The 15,618-nt window shown below is 43.2% G+C and overlaps 1 protein-coding gene across 2 annotated transcripts in view; it reads right to left on the bottom strand.

Annotated features, from left to right (window-relative positions):
* LOC148338560 (uncharacterized) overlaps positions 1-14,654 on the bottom strand; it is a 16,265-nt gene extending 1,611 nt beyond the window's left edge. The window contains exons 1-18 of one of the 2 annotated variants that reach the window (XM_088295242.1): positions 14,426-14,654; positions 12,471-12,650; positions 11,327-11,523; positions 11,140-11,243; positions 10,263-10,327; positions 9,897-10,149; positions 9,048-9,241; positions 8,666-8,791; positions 7,819-7,947; positions 6,313-6,435; positions 5,803-5,938; positions 3,961-5,240; positions 3,325-3,568; positions 3,044-3,264; positions 1,898-2,142; positions 1,475-1,532; positions 874-1,366; positions 95-226 (exon numbers count right to left, since the gene is read on the bottom strand). In XM_088295242.1, coding sequence (XP_088151368.1) covers positions 108-226; positions 874-1,366; positions 1,475-1,532; positions 1,898-2,142; positions 3,044-3,264; positions 3,325-3,568; positions 3,961-5,240; positions 5,803-5,938; positions 6,313-6,435; positions 7,819-7,947; positions 8,666-8,791; positions 9,048-9,241; positions 9,897-10,149; positions 10,263-10,327; positions 11,140-11,243; positions 11,327-11,523; positions 12,471-12,632 — 4,149 coding nt within the window. In that variant the 5' untranslated portion in view covers positions 12,633-12,650; positions 14,426-14,654 and the 3' untranslated portion in view covers positions 95-107. Of the gene's footprint in view, positions 1-94; positions 227-873; positions 1,367-1,474; positions 1,533-1,897; positions 2,143-3,043; positions 3,569-3,960; positions 5,241-5,802; positions 5,939-6,312; positions 6,436-7,818; positions 7,948-8,665; positions 8,792-9,047; positions 9,242-9,896; positions 10,150-10,262; positions 10,328-11,139; positions 11,244-11,326; positions 11,524-12,470; positions 12,651-14,425 lie in introns of both variants that reach the window. The other variant, XM_088295241.1, reaches the window with a different exon arrangement.
* Positions 14,655-15,618: the final 964 nt, after the last annotated feature.

Raw genomic sequence — 15,618 nt, 5'->3', positions numbered from 1 at the left:
ATCATAGTACTTTTGGTTCAGTTCGAGGGGAATTATCGTTTGTTCAACATAAAAAGTATTCTGCTCAGTGTCTGACATGTTTGATGTTACATACCTGCGGTCGCCAATCAATCTGTCTCGTCCTCCGGGTTGGCCTCCTTCTGAGTGACGGGGACAACGGCGGTCCCTAACAAGCCCCGCCTCACAATGTAGGGGCACGAGGGCCCAGTGGGAATGTCTGCAAAACCTGCACGATTCGAACCAGGCATTAATAATCAATAAAATGAGGAGAGGAAAAGGGAGGATGAACCGTCCATTTAAAGACGGTCAAAAGTATTTTTTTCTCTCCATTCCATCAATCCATTGTCCATACTGCCCATCCCAGCTGACTTAGACAAAGCAATAAAAGCGTTGTTATCACATCGCATGCCATATTGGTGCAAAGGATGTATGTTGAAGCAAGGCATGGAGTATAATTTAGACAAAAGTAGTGCTTTTCCACAATCTTGTGGCATCTTGGTGCCAAGGGACAATGTTGATGTGAGTCGTGGGGCTTCATTTAGACAAAAGTGGTACGTTGCCGCCACGCTGTGGTATGTTCGTGCTATGTAATGTAATGTTTTGCCTGAGGCATTGGTATGCATTTTTTTTTTGCTGTTCGTCATACTTTATGCTACAATTTTGAGTGTTGTTTTTGGACTGAGGAAGAAAACTGAAGCATCCAGAGAAAACCCAAACAAGCACAATCGCAGTCAATTCCACATAAGAAGGTCAGAGAACAAATTTGAACCTCGGACTTCAGGACTGTGAAGCAGGCATGCAAACCACTCTTTCACCCTGCTGCCTGTTTTTTTTTTTGCTCCGCAGCTGCAGATATTAATAGACCAAACGTACCTTTCATGACAACTTCCGGGAGACCGTAGGGTTCGTATTCGGTGTCGTCAAAAGCAGCAGACAGCTGCGTCCTGTTTCGTCGTATCCGCTCAGCCAGACGCACGGGGTCGGCCGGGATGGGGAAGGAAGTGGAAAAGAGCATTTTGTCTCCCCTCTCTCGTCCCGCAGGTGACACGACTTGAGGTACAGGGAGGGAAGCAGCATCTAACACTTCCTTCTCTATCTCAGTCCCGGTGTCAGTCTGTGTGTGCACGCAGTGGCGCTCAGGTGCCGCCTCAGTGCCACCAGCGCGCAGCTGCTCAGTTTGAGTGCTGACATTTATGGCCGAGCAGTCGGTGCTTATGCTCAAGTGGTTGGTCGCTGTCCAGCCACTCGAGTCGCCATCAGAAGTTTGTGCGGAAACGTTGCTGACGTGTTCCTGACCCGTTGGTTGTTTGGACATCTTGTGTGGGTTCGAACACGGTCCTGACATCGGGTGTTCCTTTTCTGATGGCTAAATCACAATAAAAATGAAAAATCATCAAGTATAAGAATTTTTGGAAAAGAAAAACGTGTAAGGAGGCGGCGTGTTTGTGTGTGAGTGATAACCTAGGAAGCTTACCTTGTTCATGTCAGCCGGGGCCTGGGGGACGCTCATCTCTGGCAAGTTCTGTTGCATGCTTCATGTACAAACACAAATTCACTCTATTTAATAAGATGTCAAATGAAAATTCACAAGCTATTTAAACACTCAATCGATAACAATTAGGTGCACTTGCATAATGTCACGAGACAGCTCCGTTTTCAGAATTGTATTTAGTTACAAGAATTGTTAATACAGGATGCATTTTATCGCATTAATTTATGTAGTCTACTTCAAGATGTTTCGTTATAGCGTGACTTTCGTGTTAATAGTCAGGTTATAACCCCCAAAAGACCACCACAATAATATTTTGAGGTGGGTGAAGGAATAACAGGGCCCTCGAGGAATTATGAGTAAAATAAATCCAATTAAAAAAATTAGCTTTTTGTATGCCTGTCATACCTGGTGGAGAGCATGCGACCTTGCAGCCCGCTGGAGACGTAAGAGAGCAACACCTCATCCTCTCTGATGACCAGCGCTGCGCCCTGGCCCTCAGCTTTCTGCTGCGTTTGCGTTTCAGATTGGCTGGGAAGGACCAGATCTAAAGTTTCGGAGGGTTGAGAAGCCAATCTCCAGATGGCCAACTCCTCAGCTTGCTGCTGGGTTAACTCTGTGAGCTTCTGTAGCTCCCTCTGCAGCGCCACCACCTGGACGGGGACAGAAGAACACTGCATTCAATGGACATTTCCTTTTTGTTGAGCACAAATCGAAGCTTCAGACATGGTGAAACGGTGGTCTCAATTCATTTTCCTGCCCTCAAATGAAATGTTTGGAGCTCTCTGACTTAGAAGAGAATGGAAGAAATACGGAAATGAATAACAGGCATCAGAGAAGAGATTTTTCCAGAAGGGATTTCATTTTAAAAAGTCAGTGCAGTTTAATATTCTGACCTTTTATTGAAATATATTTTAAAGGGGAAGTAAACCCAAAAATGTTCTTTACAAGAACAAGTTCTATGCAGTCCCATTAGTCGAAACACAGCATTCTTTCTATTAATCTCAGTTAATAATTATTGCGTTAATATGATTTAAGAAGTAAAATCTACCCGTTTTTAGCCGTCTCAGGGGGCGGCCATGTTGTCACTTTTGTCAACTGAAAATGACATCACAGTTGTTCAGGGCTTAGCTTCACAAACCATGAGAGCCGCGATTGGTCTTTATGAGCACTGAGCAACTGTGATGTCATTTTCAGTCAACATCAGTGACAAAATGCCACCCCCCAGACGGACAAGAAGCTTACTACTGTTTATATTCCACATGAAATATTAATCAGAATGCCATGTTTAGAATAGCGAAGGTGCATAGAACATTTTATTGCAAAGAATTTTATGGGGTTGACGTCCAGTTTAAAGTTGTGATTATAAATGCTATCTGGAACGAATGACTTTCCTGGTAGAATAATTGTAATTCTTCATTTGAAAGTATTGTTGAACATTCTCTAGCATTTTATGATAGAAAAAGATGCATTTAAAGAGATTTTTTACATTTTAAATTCATCAATATCCAGAAATTGTAAAAGTCTCTTTACCCCCAAGTTACAAACGAATACCTGTGTCTGCAGGTAGTTGATGATATCATCATGACTTCTTCCCGTCTCTGAGGTGATGTCATGTGACACAGTGAGCGCGGACGGCAGGTCACATCGTGAGTCTTGCTTCTGTAAAAGGTTGCTTGTGTCTGACAAAATGCAAGTGTCCGTACTTGGTTGGAGAACTTGATCCTCATGCTGGCCAGTGGGTTGGGGCGCAACCGCCAGTGCTTGTCCTTTATCTAGACCGCACACAGCTTCAGTGTTTACCAGAGTATAGCCATTGATGCTTTGAGTCCTACCAGAGCCTTCGAAGCCATGGCCTTCATTTTCCACCTTGTAAATGTTGCCCTTTTTTCTTCCCGTAATCCCCTCCTCTACCGTTATCTCGTCCTTCAGTGCATCCAGCGCTTGAACGCAGCGCCGCAGTTGTTCTTCCTGACTGAGGAGGGCGCCGTCCTTCTGCTGCAGTTCAGCGAGAAGTCCTGAGATGTACTGGCTCTGCTTCTCGAAGCCCAAGGTCAGCTGCTTGGTCTGACTGGTCAACTGAGAGGGGGAAGGTTAATAGCGTGTGAAGAAGTGGGAACAGTGTTTTTAAATGAAGAGACAAAACAAGAGTAAAAGTACTCAGACTCACTCTTCTGTATGTGAGTACATGTATAATAACAATAAAAAAATACTGTTCAGAATCTTTCTAGAATCCTCAAGGTCGTGTGCTAACACTGACTTCGATTCTGACCTTCTCATAAGTCCCTTCACCTTATAACAAAGCAATTACACTTTTTTTAACAATTAAACTGACTCAATTAAACTTTCAGGCCTCTGCATAAAAATATGACAGGAAAAGATGAGTAGAACATCTGAAATTTATTTAGGGTAAATCCAAGGGACTTTAAATGTTATGCTGTTATGTCATATTTGAGAAGTTATTTCTTCACCTGGTTTTGAAGGGCAGTGAGTTTAATTTGGAGCTGGTTGGCGCGTTCCGTCTCCTGTGCATTTTCTTCCCTCAGTCGTTCAATCTCCTTGGTGAGGTCGGAGGACACCAACACATCCTTGTGGAGATGATGTAAAGAGGTGTCCCTTAAGTCAGAGACCACTGGCACCGTTTGTCCCTCGTGCGACAGCGGTGAGTGTTGCAGTGCCGTTGTTGTTTGCTGGGAGGCCAGCGTGTTGAGCTGATTGGTCGATTGGCAGAGGTGGGCGTACTGTTCCGGTGATGGCACTTGGTTATCCGAGACGGTGATGTCGGAATTGAGTCGGTCACTGTGGAGTGTCAGGTATGTCAGTGGCCCGTTGGTTGCCGATGGATCATCATGTAGAGCTTCTTCATCTTTGCCACTCTTCAGTTGAGCAAACTGAGCTGTAAGTTCCTCCAGCCTGATGCTCAGCTCTCTCTTTGATTCCCTCTCAGCGGCGGTGATTTGAATCAGCTCCTCGTTCTCTCTTTCTCTCCCTTCTTGTTCTAAGGCCAGTTGGACTTTCAATTCCCCAAGTTGCTGCTTCAGCTGGAAGTTAAGCTGCATCATTTCCATCTCCCGGTCCTCTTGTGCTTGTTTCATCCCATTCTGTTCTTCCCTTTCCCCCAAAGCTGTCAGGATCTTCCTCAACCTGTCGTTCTCGCTCTTCTCCCGCTCCAACTGAGTCTTCAGTTGCTTATCCTGCTCCTCTCTCTCCACGCCCTGGCTGGCGTGTTTACGGCTAAGCTGTTTCAGACGTGTCCTGGCCTCCACTTCGGCGCGTCGCTGGACTTCCAGGTCATCCAGTCGCTTCTCAAGCTCTTCGCGCACGTCACGCAGCTCTGAACGCAACGAGGCGTTCTCGCGCTGTAGATCGTCAGTGCAGATCATCTGTTCAGACTTCAGAGTATCGAGAATTATGTCTTTCTCCCCCTCGGTGGGGGCATTGTTAGACTTCGAGGACTCCTTCTCCTCATAGTTTCTTCCTCTGTGGGAACACTCAGTGTCTGTAGTGATGTGCTCAGAATCAATGCCTTCACCTGGCTCTCTGTCAGACGGGTACGATGCGGAAAACTCAGCCCTTTGCTGGACCTTTTCGTCCTGTTTCAGCTCCCTCGGCTCACCTCGGGGGTTAGACGGCCTCTTGGTGGACGCAGGCGACTGAGTGTGGTGAGGGGAGGGTTGAGACGAGAAGGTCTGTCCAACAGGGGAAGCCAGGACAAGTGTGTTGCAATCTGGGAGAGGTGCAGCTTTTTGTTCTAAGTAGAAAACAAAAACTAGCATGAATATGACTTTTTTAAAAGCTTATATACATTGTATTTTAGTGATTAGTTGTTTACATAAAGATTGATTTTCATTGCAAATGAATAATCTTTCAATTAATTTCCAGTTTGAGTCAAGTACATACAAAGGGTGTCCCTAAAAATGTACTCGCCATTACTGATATACAGTATTTATTTTTATTTAAATTAAATGACTAGAAAACTGCCCTTCAGTCACGCATTAAGTCAATTATGAGGGGGGACACACGCTTGTATACGATTGACCAGCAGGTGGCAGAATTCTTATTTGTTACAGTACAACAAAACACTTATGCCCAAGAAAAAGAACACAATTTTACTAAAATATCTTAAAGGGAAAAAAGTTATATGGGTTGAGTAAGTTGAGTCTGCAGTAGGATGTACTAATCATCCTAAAATCTTTTGTCTTACTGATGACACGAACATTTTATGTTACATCCCAGCGCATGGATAAAGTAGTCCAACAAACAAGTGTCGGGTTACGTACATTACTCTCAGACAGTAAGTGTACTTGGTGCACCTTGAAGTTCTTTGAGAAGACGAAGAGCAGCCGCTCGCTCCTCTGCCAGTCTGCTCCCTTCTTCCTCCAGCGCTCTCTCCCTCTTCTTGCTCTGCTCAAGACTTACTGTCACGCCCTCTGCCTCAAGCGTCACCTCCTAAGGCAAATGTATACAAAGGGAATTAAAGCCTGTTAGCAACTAAGCTGAGCTCTAGTTTCCCTTCACAACGGCTATTTTGAAATGTCTTGATTGATTCTATAACAAGAGTGATTTGAGGATGTTGAACGCCTAACAGAAAAACGACAACATTTTACCAAATCTTTTGGCTGTGGAGAAATCATGACCAAATGTTACCATAAACAGAACACACAATTGCCTGCTATTATTTATTTAATATGCATTTAATGCATCTTCTGGATGGACATGTGGTACATTAAGACGATGTTTAAAAATTTACAAAGTTCTTGCTGTCCAGTTCATGCATAATTGATGTGCGCAGACCAGTTTGGATGTGCATTATTGTCTTTTACCTTCAGTTTGGCTTGTATTTGTGTCTCTTTTTTCTGACTCTCCTGCAGCTGTCCCTCTGTGAATTTGACTTTCTCCTTCAAACACTCCAACTCTTTCTCCAGCGTTTGCTTCTGCTGAGACAGCTGTGATGGGGGAAATAAGGCATCAGGTTCTTGAATACAAACAGCAAAAGTAGAAGGGGGTGAGCACAATGGGAAAAGGCTTCAATAAAAGAGAGAACAATTATGAATGGCGAGTGTAGACAGGTGCAAGAACAAAAGCAGGACACCAATTAGAAATCACAGACAGAATCTGAATGGAATGAAAGTGAAAGAGCACTTCAGTAAAAAAAAAAAAAAAAGCCAATTGTATGCATCAATATTTTATGTGCATGTTATTGTGGTTTGCAATCAATAATATTTAGTCATATTGTCACACAAAAGGTGTGCTTATTTCCTGCTTTCCAAATATTTATTTTGAGGAAAAAAAATGTAAAAATGGATTAAATGAGAGAGACCACGTACATGCAGCCACATCAATTCTGATATCAACAATAAGAGCGTGTGATTAAAGCTCAAAGATTCTTTCCAACCACAGGCCCTCACCTTCCCCCTGACATGTTTGTTTGACCAGGACTTTTTGTATCATCGCTGTCGGGCAGAATCCTCACGTATTCTAAACGAGTACGAGAAAATAAAAAAAATAAAAATAAATTAAAAAAAAACATCTTACATAAGTAAACTAACACCACATCGTTCAAGTAGTATTTCACCTTATACTAGAGGTGGGAATGATAATCGTTTTTTAAACGTTTGTCGTATTAAAAAGACTCGATTCAGAGGGATCAATAATCGACATGACATAAAATAACATGCAGACTTTCAGTCTTGAGGCGACTTAATAATGCACGGCGACTGCAGTGTGAGGGAAGAGAAGGTCGTTTACAACACTTCTCAGACTGTTCAACATAGCTCAAATATTGTCAACACTTTTAATTCCTTAATAATATGTAATAATTACAGAAAACAACAATATTGATTGTCCATATTGTGACATACAAGGACTACGCCCGACAGTGATGATATATATAAGTAATAATGCAAATCACAACATTGTGCATGCTCATCTTCCATCTCCCTTCTGGCATGACTTCACACATCTTACTGAAAACGACCATGAGTTATGGTTTGACGTCACGCTGCCATACATAATGCTTTACCTTTGCTGCTCAACCTTTCCACTGGGGAGAAGAAACCGTGAGAAGAGGAAAAGCAACAAGCAGTAATTAGAGGAGGTGGAAGGAAAAACACAGAAGGAGAGCGGGCAAAAGTGAATAAAAAAGAGCAAGTACAAAGGAAAGACACAAGCATGGGTGACGACGTGAGATAAGTTTATTGACCTTCGGCACGGATAAGTGGGGCGGCGTGAAAGGCAGAGACGGCACGAATGTAACGAAAGATAAGCAGAAAACAGCAGCAGCGGCAGACAATCAGCTGTTGACGCAGGCGCGAACTAACTGGGCTCACCTTGTCAGCTTGGGCCTGCAGAGCATTGTGAAGCGACCTGGCCTGCTGCAGCTCCTGGTTTAGTTTATTCACTTCCTGTTGATGCTGCTTCTCCATGCACTGCTTCTCCTTCTGAAGCTCCAACATGTCCTAAATGCAAACAAACAAACATGTGAGGACACATACCGGATTGGTTTGTGTCGTCTCTTGTTGTGAGATAAAAGAGAGACTGGAAGAGACACAGAAAGGCATAGACACGTCAGTTTAAGTTCACCCGTAAAGATTATATTGCATTCAAGGTTGGACCTGAATTTTCTCCCTGAAGAACATTATGCCTAAAATTGATATGAGTTAAGTATTATCATTACTTTATAATAAGTAATAATAACAAGATATAATATTATACTTAATAAAAACATACAATAATGGCAAAATAAAATAGTATGTCTAATTAAAAGATTTTTGTGATTTTTGATACAGATGTGGATATTTGTGAAGGAGACTGTCACAATTGCGCATTGTGGCACAGTAATGTTAATTGTAAAAACTGTTTTTCGGTTTGTCTACATGAGCCGTTCCACTGTTTGTGTTCAAATAGTTGTTGCTTAAAAAAGTCCAATACTGTGAAAGCCATGCTATTCGGTAGCTCGTCTATGGCATTTTGTGTTGTTCGGGTGAGTCTGAATGGATTTAATTCAGTACGTTACGCAAAGCTATGAGGTTGTTTTAAAAAAAAAAACGTGAAATCCTCTGTTTTACATTTAGTTTGACAGCAGAGGTGCAACGTATCAATAACTCATCGATTATCAAGTTAATCAATAGTTCGTTTGTTTAGAGAACTTGCCCAAATAAATTAATCCCTCCTCACCCTCTGGTGTTGCTTGTCCAGCTCCTTAGTGCGCTGTTGGTGTTGCAGTCGGCTGCTCTCAGCATTCTGCCGCTGGCACTTGAGCTCCTCCTGAAGCTGCTTGAGCCTCTGCTCAGCTCCCGACGCCTGTGAGGGACACCAAGTACCCATCCATTCATTTTCTCAAGCGCTTGAGTCCGGCAACTGGTTGTAGAGTCAAACAATGAATTACAAAGGTTCTCGATAAAATGTTTTGAAATGAACAAACAGACCATCTTATTCAGACATCCTCTGGATTGTTTTACAGACCCTAACGGGACACCGGGGGATGCTTTTACCAGCAAAATGTCTTGGGACAATAGCAGTGTAGTCAAACCACTGCGAGCAGAACAAATATTGTTACCCGATCGCTCTCCTGGCTGATTTGTGTGTGCGCCACGCTGAGTTCGTTGTGCGCTCTCTGCAGGCTGAGCTCTGTGGCGGCCATCTTCTTCTTGCCTTGTGCCATTTCGTCCTGAAGTGACTTCAGTGTCTCCGTCTTCACACTCAGCTCTTGCTCCAGAGACTCTGCGTGACGTTGCATTTGTGACAAAGACGCTGGAGGAAGGAACAGAGACTCAGATTATGGGTCCAAATTACTCATGTTAAAAAAATAAATAAAAAATTACAAAAGGGTCAAGTGTCCACTCAGTGCAAACAGTGCACCGGCACACAAATGTATGTGTTGCCCTTGAGATTGAGCTACTCATTGACCATTGTGTTGTGTCAGATGTACAGAGATATCAATAGCTCTTTGTTACAACCTCTGAAGTCAGTTTATCATTCAAGTGTAACAGTAGCGCAACATTCCTAGCATGACGTACAAAGAGGGGCTGTTCCTGACCAGGGAAAACAAGCAGTAGGTTTTATCTCTCAAGTATCTTTCTGGGAACATGAACACACGCACGAACGCACACGGATACATGCACACACCCCCTTGGCAAACTCAACAACAGCACTTAAGCGTGCAGAGAGACACAAACTCCAATAAAGTGGCATGTAGGAGTCTGCTGCAAACACTGGTTTCTACATAAAATTGAAGTGTTGTTGCAGCTAAAATTTCAAGTCAGCTGTTTTTATTGCAACCTCACAACCCAAATTGTATATAGGTCAGATCACTTGCATCTCAAGGCACCACTGCATGTACAAATGATTATTGGGTATATTTTTGAGCCTTGCTAGCAGTTTTGTGAGTCGAATTTTCAACACTCACTGTCTGCTTGAGCGCTGAGGTCTTTCTCCCTCTCAGGCGCCTCCTGCTTTGACTGGTGGTCAGCAGCGGGCGTCTGGGGAGATGACGGAGATGCTCTCCTGGCTGCTGGCCTGGGGTCATCCCGCTCCCACGGAAACGCAGCCAAGGGAGTGGCGAAAGTGTCCGATTGGTGGGACGGGTGGCTGCGGGGCGTGGTCTTGAGTTGCTGCGGCAACGAGGCATACGGCGTCGTGTCCGGGAACTGGAGCCGCTGCTGACAGGGCATTGATTACAAAAAAAAAAAAGTAAGTAAAAATAAACACTGACGTAATTAGAAGCACCTGCACAATCTCATATAATCCATCAGTACATCATTAGGTTACTTACTCGGACGTGAACGTGTGAGCTGTACGATTCCTCATTCTGCACTGTCCTCTCATCCTTTCGGCTCTCTAAAGGACAAAAACACAGCATTTGGAACACAGCCTGTGAGGAACGAATGAGTCGTTCAATAAGAAGAGGAATGAAGACAGTGAAGTGGTCTCAGGACGGAAGAGGAAAGACATGTCAGTCCATGGGGAGAAGGGGCCTGGGAAAGGAGGGGAGCTCTGGGATTTCAGTTAGAACCTTTCATCTCACTAGGAATTCATTACAGCTCCGTCCAAACCGAGAGACTGAACAAAAAAATATTTGTATTGTTTTGCAGTGTCTAAAAGATGTTTTCTGTTAAAAATCAGGTACAGACTGCGGATCTCAGTCACATGATACGGTAATAAGAATGTAAGCCCACACATAAGGCAGCTAAAATGAAAAAGCCAAAATCAGAAGACCGAAGAAGTGCCTGGCAGCTTCAAAGAAAAATAAAAAGCAACATCAAGCCTGCATATGGTAAGGTTCGTCAATGAGTCAATAAAGCCTTCAAAACTGCTTTCGCACATGAAACTATGTTCTGGATTCAAATTAAGGCAGAATACTTGCGTATTCTGAGCAATAAACAACAAGCAATAAATTTGTGACTTCCATTTCCGCCATCTTATCTGTATGTAAAGCGAGATTTTCTTTAATGACAGAGACCAAAACAAAGTTACAGGGTAGGTTTGATGTAAGGAATACACTTCGGCTGTCATTGTCTCCCATTATCCAAAGATGGGACAGCTTTGTTGAAGAGAATGTAGTTGTTGTTTTATTGGTTTAGATGCCGGCCGCACAAAACTCTGCTTTACGTGACGCCAGCATGTGGTGCAAAACTGTTTCAGGGGTGTACCGTGGTGATCCCACGGCGAGCTGGTACTCCAGCAGGGTGTGGCGAACGGAGTGCCGTCTGTGGACCTGCTGCCGTTCTGCAGCTTCTCAAGTTCTGCCTCCAGTCTGCAAGGAGCGGGCGGGCATCATTGTCAATGAAACCAGTTGTAGTCATGTCACCTTGTTAACTTGATCCGCTTGTGCTGGACCTTTTAATTTCCTGGGTGAGATTGTTGTTGAGGGTCCGGGCGGCATCGAGCTGACCCTCCAAAGAGCAGACTTGGGCCTGCTTGGTCTGGAGCTCCTGGGTGAGGCGCTGCCCGCCGTTCACTGCAACCTGAGCCTCCTCCCGGACACTCTGGAGCTCCCTGCGCACGGCGTGAAGCTCTCCACGCACCTCCTCGTACTAGAAGAGACCAGAAGAGATGAACTGTTTGACTGTGATGACGTTCAAGCATTAATTTGCAAATTCCGCCGAAAACCGAGCACCCCCTGCACATTCTTTTAATGTGCGTCCTTGTGAAAAAAAGTTTCAAGATCAAGCTTCAAGGGTATTCTGGCTGTCAGACAACTATTGTGAAATCGTTGCAATCAATATCACTTTTTAAATCTAAAAAATGCAGAAGCGTTTGTGGTTACTTTCTATTCAGCACTTGGCATTATGTGCTGTTAATGTACATGAGTAAAACATCTGTTAAATATCGCTGAAAAAAATACTTTATATGAAAAGTAAAAAAATGTATTGTAACCTGGATTTTTAACATTTAAACAGACTGTTGGCATCGCTATAAGCTTCATTCTAATATTTGGTTGGAGTTCACGTAATTATTTCTATAATCTTATCTGTCGATTTTTTTCGATTAATGAATGGTATTGAAAATAACTTTTTATCATTGCTCTCGTCAAAAACAGGTCATTGTTTAAAATTGACAGGGCAGAAAATGTATTCTGGTTCAGTCTGTAAAATGTCCAAAAAAGGCATAATTATCGATAATTGTTTTCCAAAGTAACAGCAGATTCTTAGAGGTCTTATGTTGATCAAACACAAAGACGAGAATGCTTTTATGGAGGACCACATAAATCTGTGGATATTTTCTGTCTACAATAAATTAAACACATTCTCTGAATGATTAATCTATTATCAATATAATTCTGATCAAATTATTTTGAAACGGATTAGTTCTGATTACTTGATTAATTACTACATCTCTAATTTCATGTTTTAAGTGTTGCAAACTGTTTGGATTTAATTCAGTAATTCTTTAACACACCACTAGGGGAGCCCCTGTACCACACTTTATTAATCACTGCTCGGATTGTTTAGGTAACACTAAAAACATTGGCTGTTTGTACCTTGACAGTTTGTTTGCCATGGCTAATGTGGATGTTGTCCAGTTGCAGCTGCTTCTGCTTGTTCTCTCTGGACAGACGCTCGTGGTGGGCCTGCAGTTCCTTCACCTTTTGTAGAACCCTTCCTGACAGGCCCACGGTCCAGTCCTCCTCGGCCCAGCTCATTGCTCTCTTTTCTTAGGCCTGATGAAAGAACAATCATTTTTAGCCTTGTCTATATTAAGCTCAAATACTTAGTCCCGGGGCTACCACAAACAATTTATTGCGCAACCCCATTTTGAGAACTTTTGGTCCCTCCCTCACAATCGCCAGGAATTAGCCAGGCCCCAGAGTCCTGACAGTCAGCTGTTGGAGTTGAAGAAAGCAGCGACACAGAAGCAGGAAGTACACGCCTGTTGAATAAGCTTGTGCTGGTTGAGTGTGTGTCAGACTCAGGACAGCAAATTCTTCCCACTTTGCCTCCCGACGTGTGCGTGTTAAGTTGTTATGGAATTGATCACCAAGGAATACGCTGCTGGGTTGTCACCAGCGGGCCAGCTGTGACTCAATGTTTCGCAACACTTGAGGCACTCTAGGTTGAAAATAAACCACACTTTTCAACATGTTTGTCATTTTACAATGTTTTCTCATCATCGACGGACATTCACATACATGCAAACATTAAACTTCATGAAAGTGAAAGCAAGAATGAAGAAATGCCTGATTTAAAAATGACAGCCTGACCAAACCTGTTAAGGGAATGATTGTCAACACAGCTTTAATATCCTCCAGCCTCGAGGCAATGCTCACAATACTCAGGAAGGACAACATGCGATAAAAACCCTTGGTCGATATAGACCGGAACAATGCATGTGATAGCTGACTTCAGACTGCACTGTTTTTGTTTTTTAATCCTCAAGAGGGGATTTTGATGCACACGAGACAAGCATGCCCGACACTGGGCCTGAGGGGGGGTAAAGGTCCCCCAATAGTTCCTGAGCATCTATCCCCTCAACTCGTTGCAAATCGTTTTGTTCACAGCGGGACTCAAACTGAAACCCTCAGCTTTTAAATACCCAACAGATGGGCTCCCCAATTTGTATTTTGTGTTTGGATAAGGGGCAATTGCATTTAAATGGTCATTTATGTTTGAAAAAAATACAAGTGTTTCCTTTAATACTTCCTAATTTTTTCCTCCTTTTTGCTTTTATACATCATCTCCCCTCTTTTCATTCCTTCATTCACTCCTTTTACTTTAATCCTTCCTTCATTCCTGTGTCATTTCTTGCTTTCTTCTTTATTTCCTCCCTCCCTTTCCCTGTGTCCTTCAAATCTGCTCTTCCTTTCATACAGCCCTCCTCAATTCCTTCTAGCTGTCTTCCTTTCACCTGTCCTTTTATTTTAGTCTCCTTCATCCAACCTCGCTAACTTTCTTTCCTTTTATACATCCCTCCTCCATTCCACCTGTTAGATGAGGCCTATTCCTTTCCTTTGTCCTTCCTCTCATCTTTCTTTTCTACATTCGTTTGTCCCTCCTTCATCCACCCGCCTTGCTTTCCTTCCTTCCTTTCACAACCTTGCTCCAAGTTTCATCCATCAGGACTCACTTCTACCCATCCTTCCATTCGATAAATAAATGTAAAGCCGTGTGAATGTACCTACTTTGTCCCACCCAGTATTTGAGTGCATGTGCGTGTGTTTGTGAGCGGGGAGTAGGCAGAGATGAGCAGCTGGACATTGATCTTTCTTTTTTTCTAACTCAGCATCTGATCACGAGCTTCTGTCAGGGACAGTCTGGTCGAAAAAACAAGCTTGAGTGACGGTCATTTGTTACCGTCAACTATTAAGACAAGTGTCAAGAATATGTTTGACATAGCGATGTGTCAATTAAGTGACAGTGTCCTATTAGCTAAGAGCTACAAAACACACGCACACCCGTACACGCACACACACAGACACAAAAGAGGCTACTTACTTACCATCGACTTTTCGAGGAGTTGACAAAAGGGCGCCAACCAGCAGACAGTTTCAAGCTTCGTCGCGTCTCGGTGTCGAGAAAAAAAGTCCTCACTTTCGAGTCCAAACTGAAGGTTCACAAAGTCTGTTTGTGTGTCGTGACTTGTGGTATTGCTGTTTCCCTTCACATGATAACCGGTAGGTAACAGATGGATGCGGCGCGTCGCGTGCAGTTGACAAGCCGACCAGAGAGCAAGAGAGGTTGTGGCACGAGGCGGGGCGGGGCTTCGTGACGTTGCAGGAAAGTCCTTTCTTGGGGGGGAGGTCCTCGCGGTTCACGCACAAGCTCCGTTGGCCTCTAGTGGACAGATGTGGAAGTGTTGCGTGACTGCTTGTGTCCACGGGTGCGGCCAGGAGTGCACATGCGGGCGGATTGCACCCAATGGACACATTACATTGTTTTTAATATCCATGTTCGTATATAGTGATTTCAAATTGGTGTGACGTGATAGATCATACCGTGCCCTAGTAATCAATTTCAGTTAATAGCTGAAAATTACCTACAAATGAAATCATTGCTGTGTATGTGCTGGCAACGAATAGCAACAGGAAGAAAAATAAAATGATCTTCCACTAGAAGGCAGGTGTTTCTAACCTACGCTTCCACTGGTTGCCATTCATACAACTGAATAGATCCGCAACAGGAGACAAATTTGATACATGTTTACGGCCCAAAGAGATTATTCTGAGTCGGTTCAATCCATTGAGGTGCCTTTAAACCCAATTAATGCATATCTTGAAGCAGCACATACTCACTTTTTGTAACATTTCGGTTACGTGGTGAGAGATTTCTTTTCCCAATATGGCTCAATAAAGGTTTGGAAACTCTAAGGGATCTTATGGGGAATTAAAAAAAATACAATATAGCTTTCGCAACATAAATACATTTAATTGAAAATGTCAAAGTGCCCCTGATTATTTTGTATGAGTTCTAATGTCAGCAGTCATATGGGCAAAGATCACATGGACCTGTCCTATAACACTGACCCACAAACCTCACTGGACCGACCTGCTTCCCTTTATCCTGGATTAACAGACAAGGCCTAACGATGGGTGATGTAAAGAAAAAAATAAAACAAACAAACCTGAAAGCTATGGACAAAGAATTATAACAAATCATTTTCAGACTGTCAGGTTGACTTTCACATGCTGGAAA

This window comes from Idiotropiscis lumnitzeri, chromosome 4 (assembly GCF_059441095.1).
Source record: "Idiotropiscis lumnitzeri isolate Australia: NSW breed Sydney's pygmy pipehorse chromosome 4, RoL_Ilum_1.0, whole genome shotgun sequence".
Taxonomy (NCBI): Eukaryota; Metazoa; Chordata; class Actinopteri; order Syngnathiformes; family Syngnathidae; genus Idiotropiscis; species Idiotropiscis lumnitzeri.
Note: the sequence above shows the minus strand (reverse complement) of the source record. Positions and strands in the feature narration are given on the sequence as shown.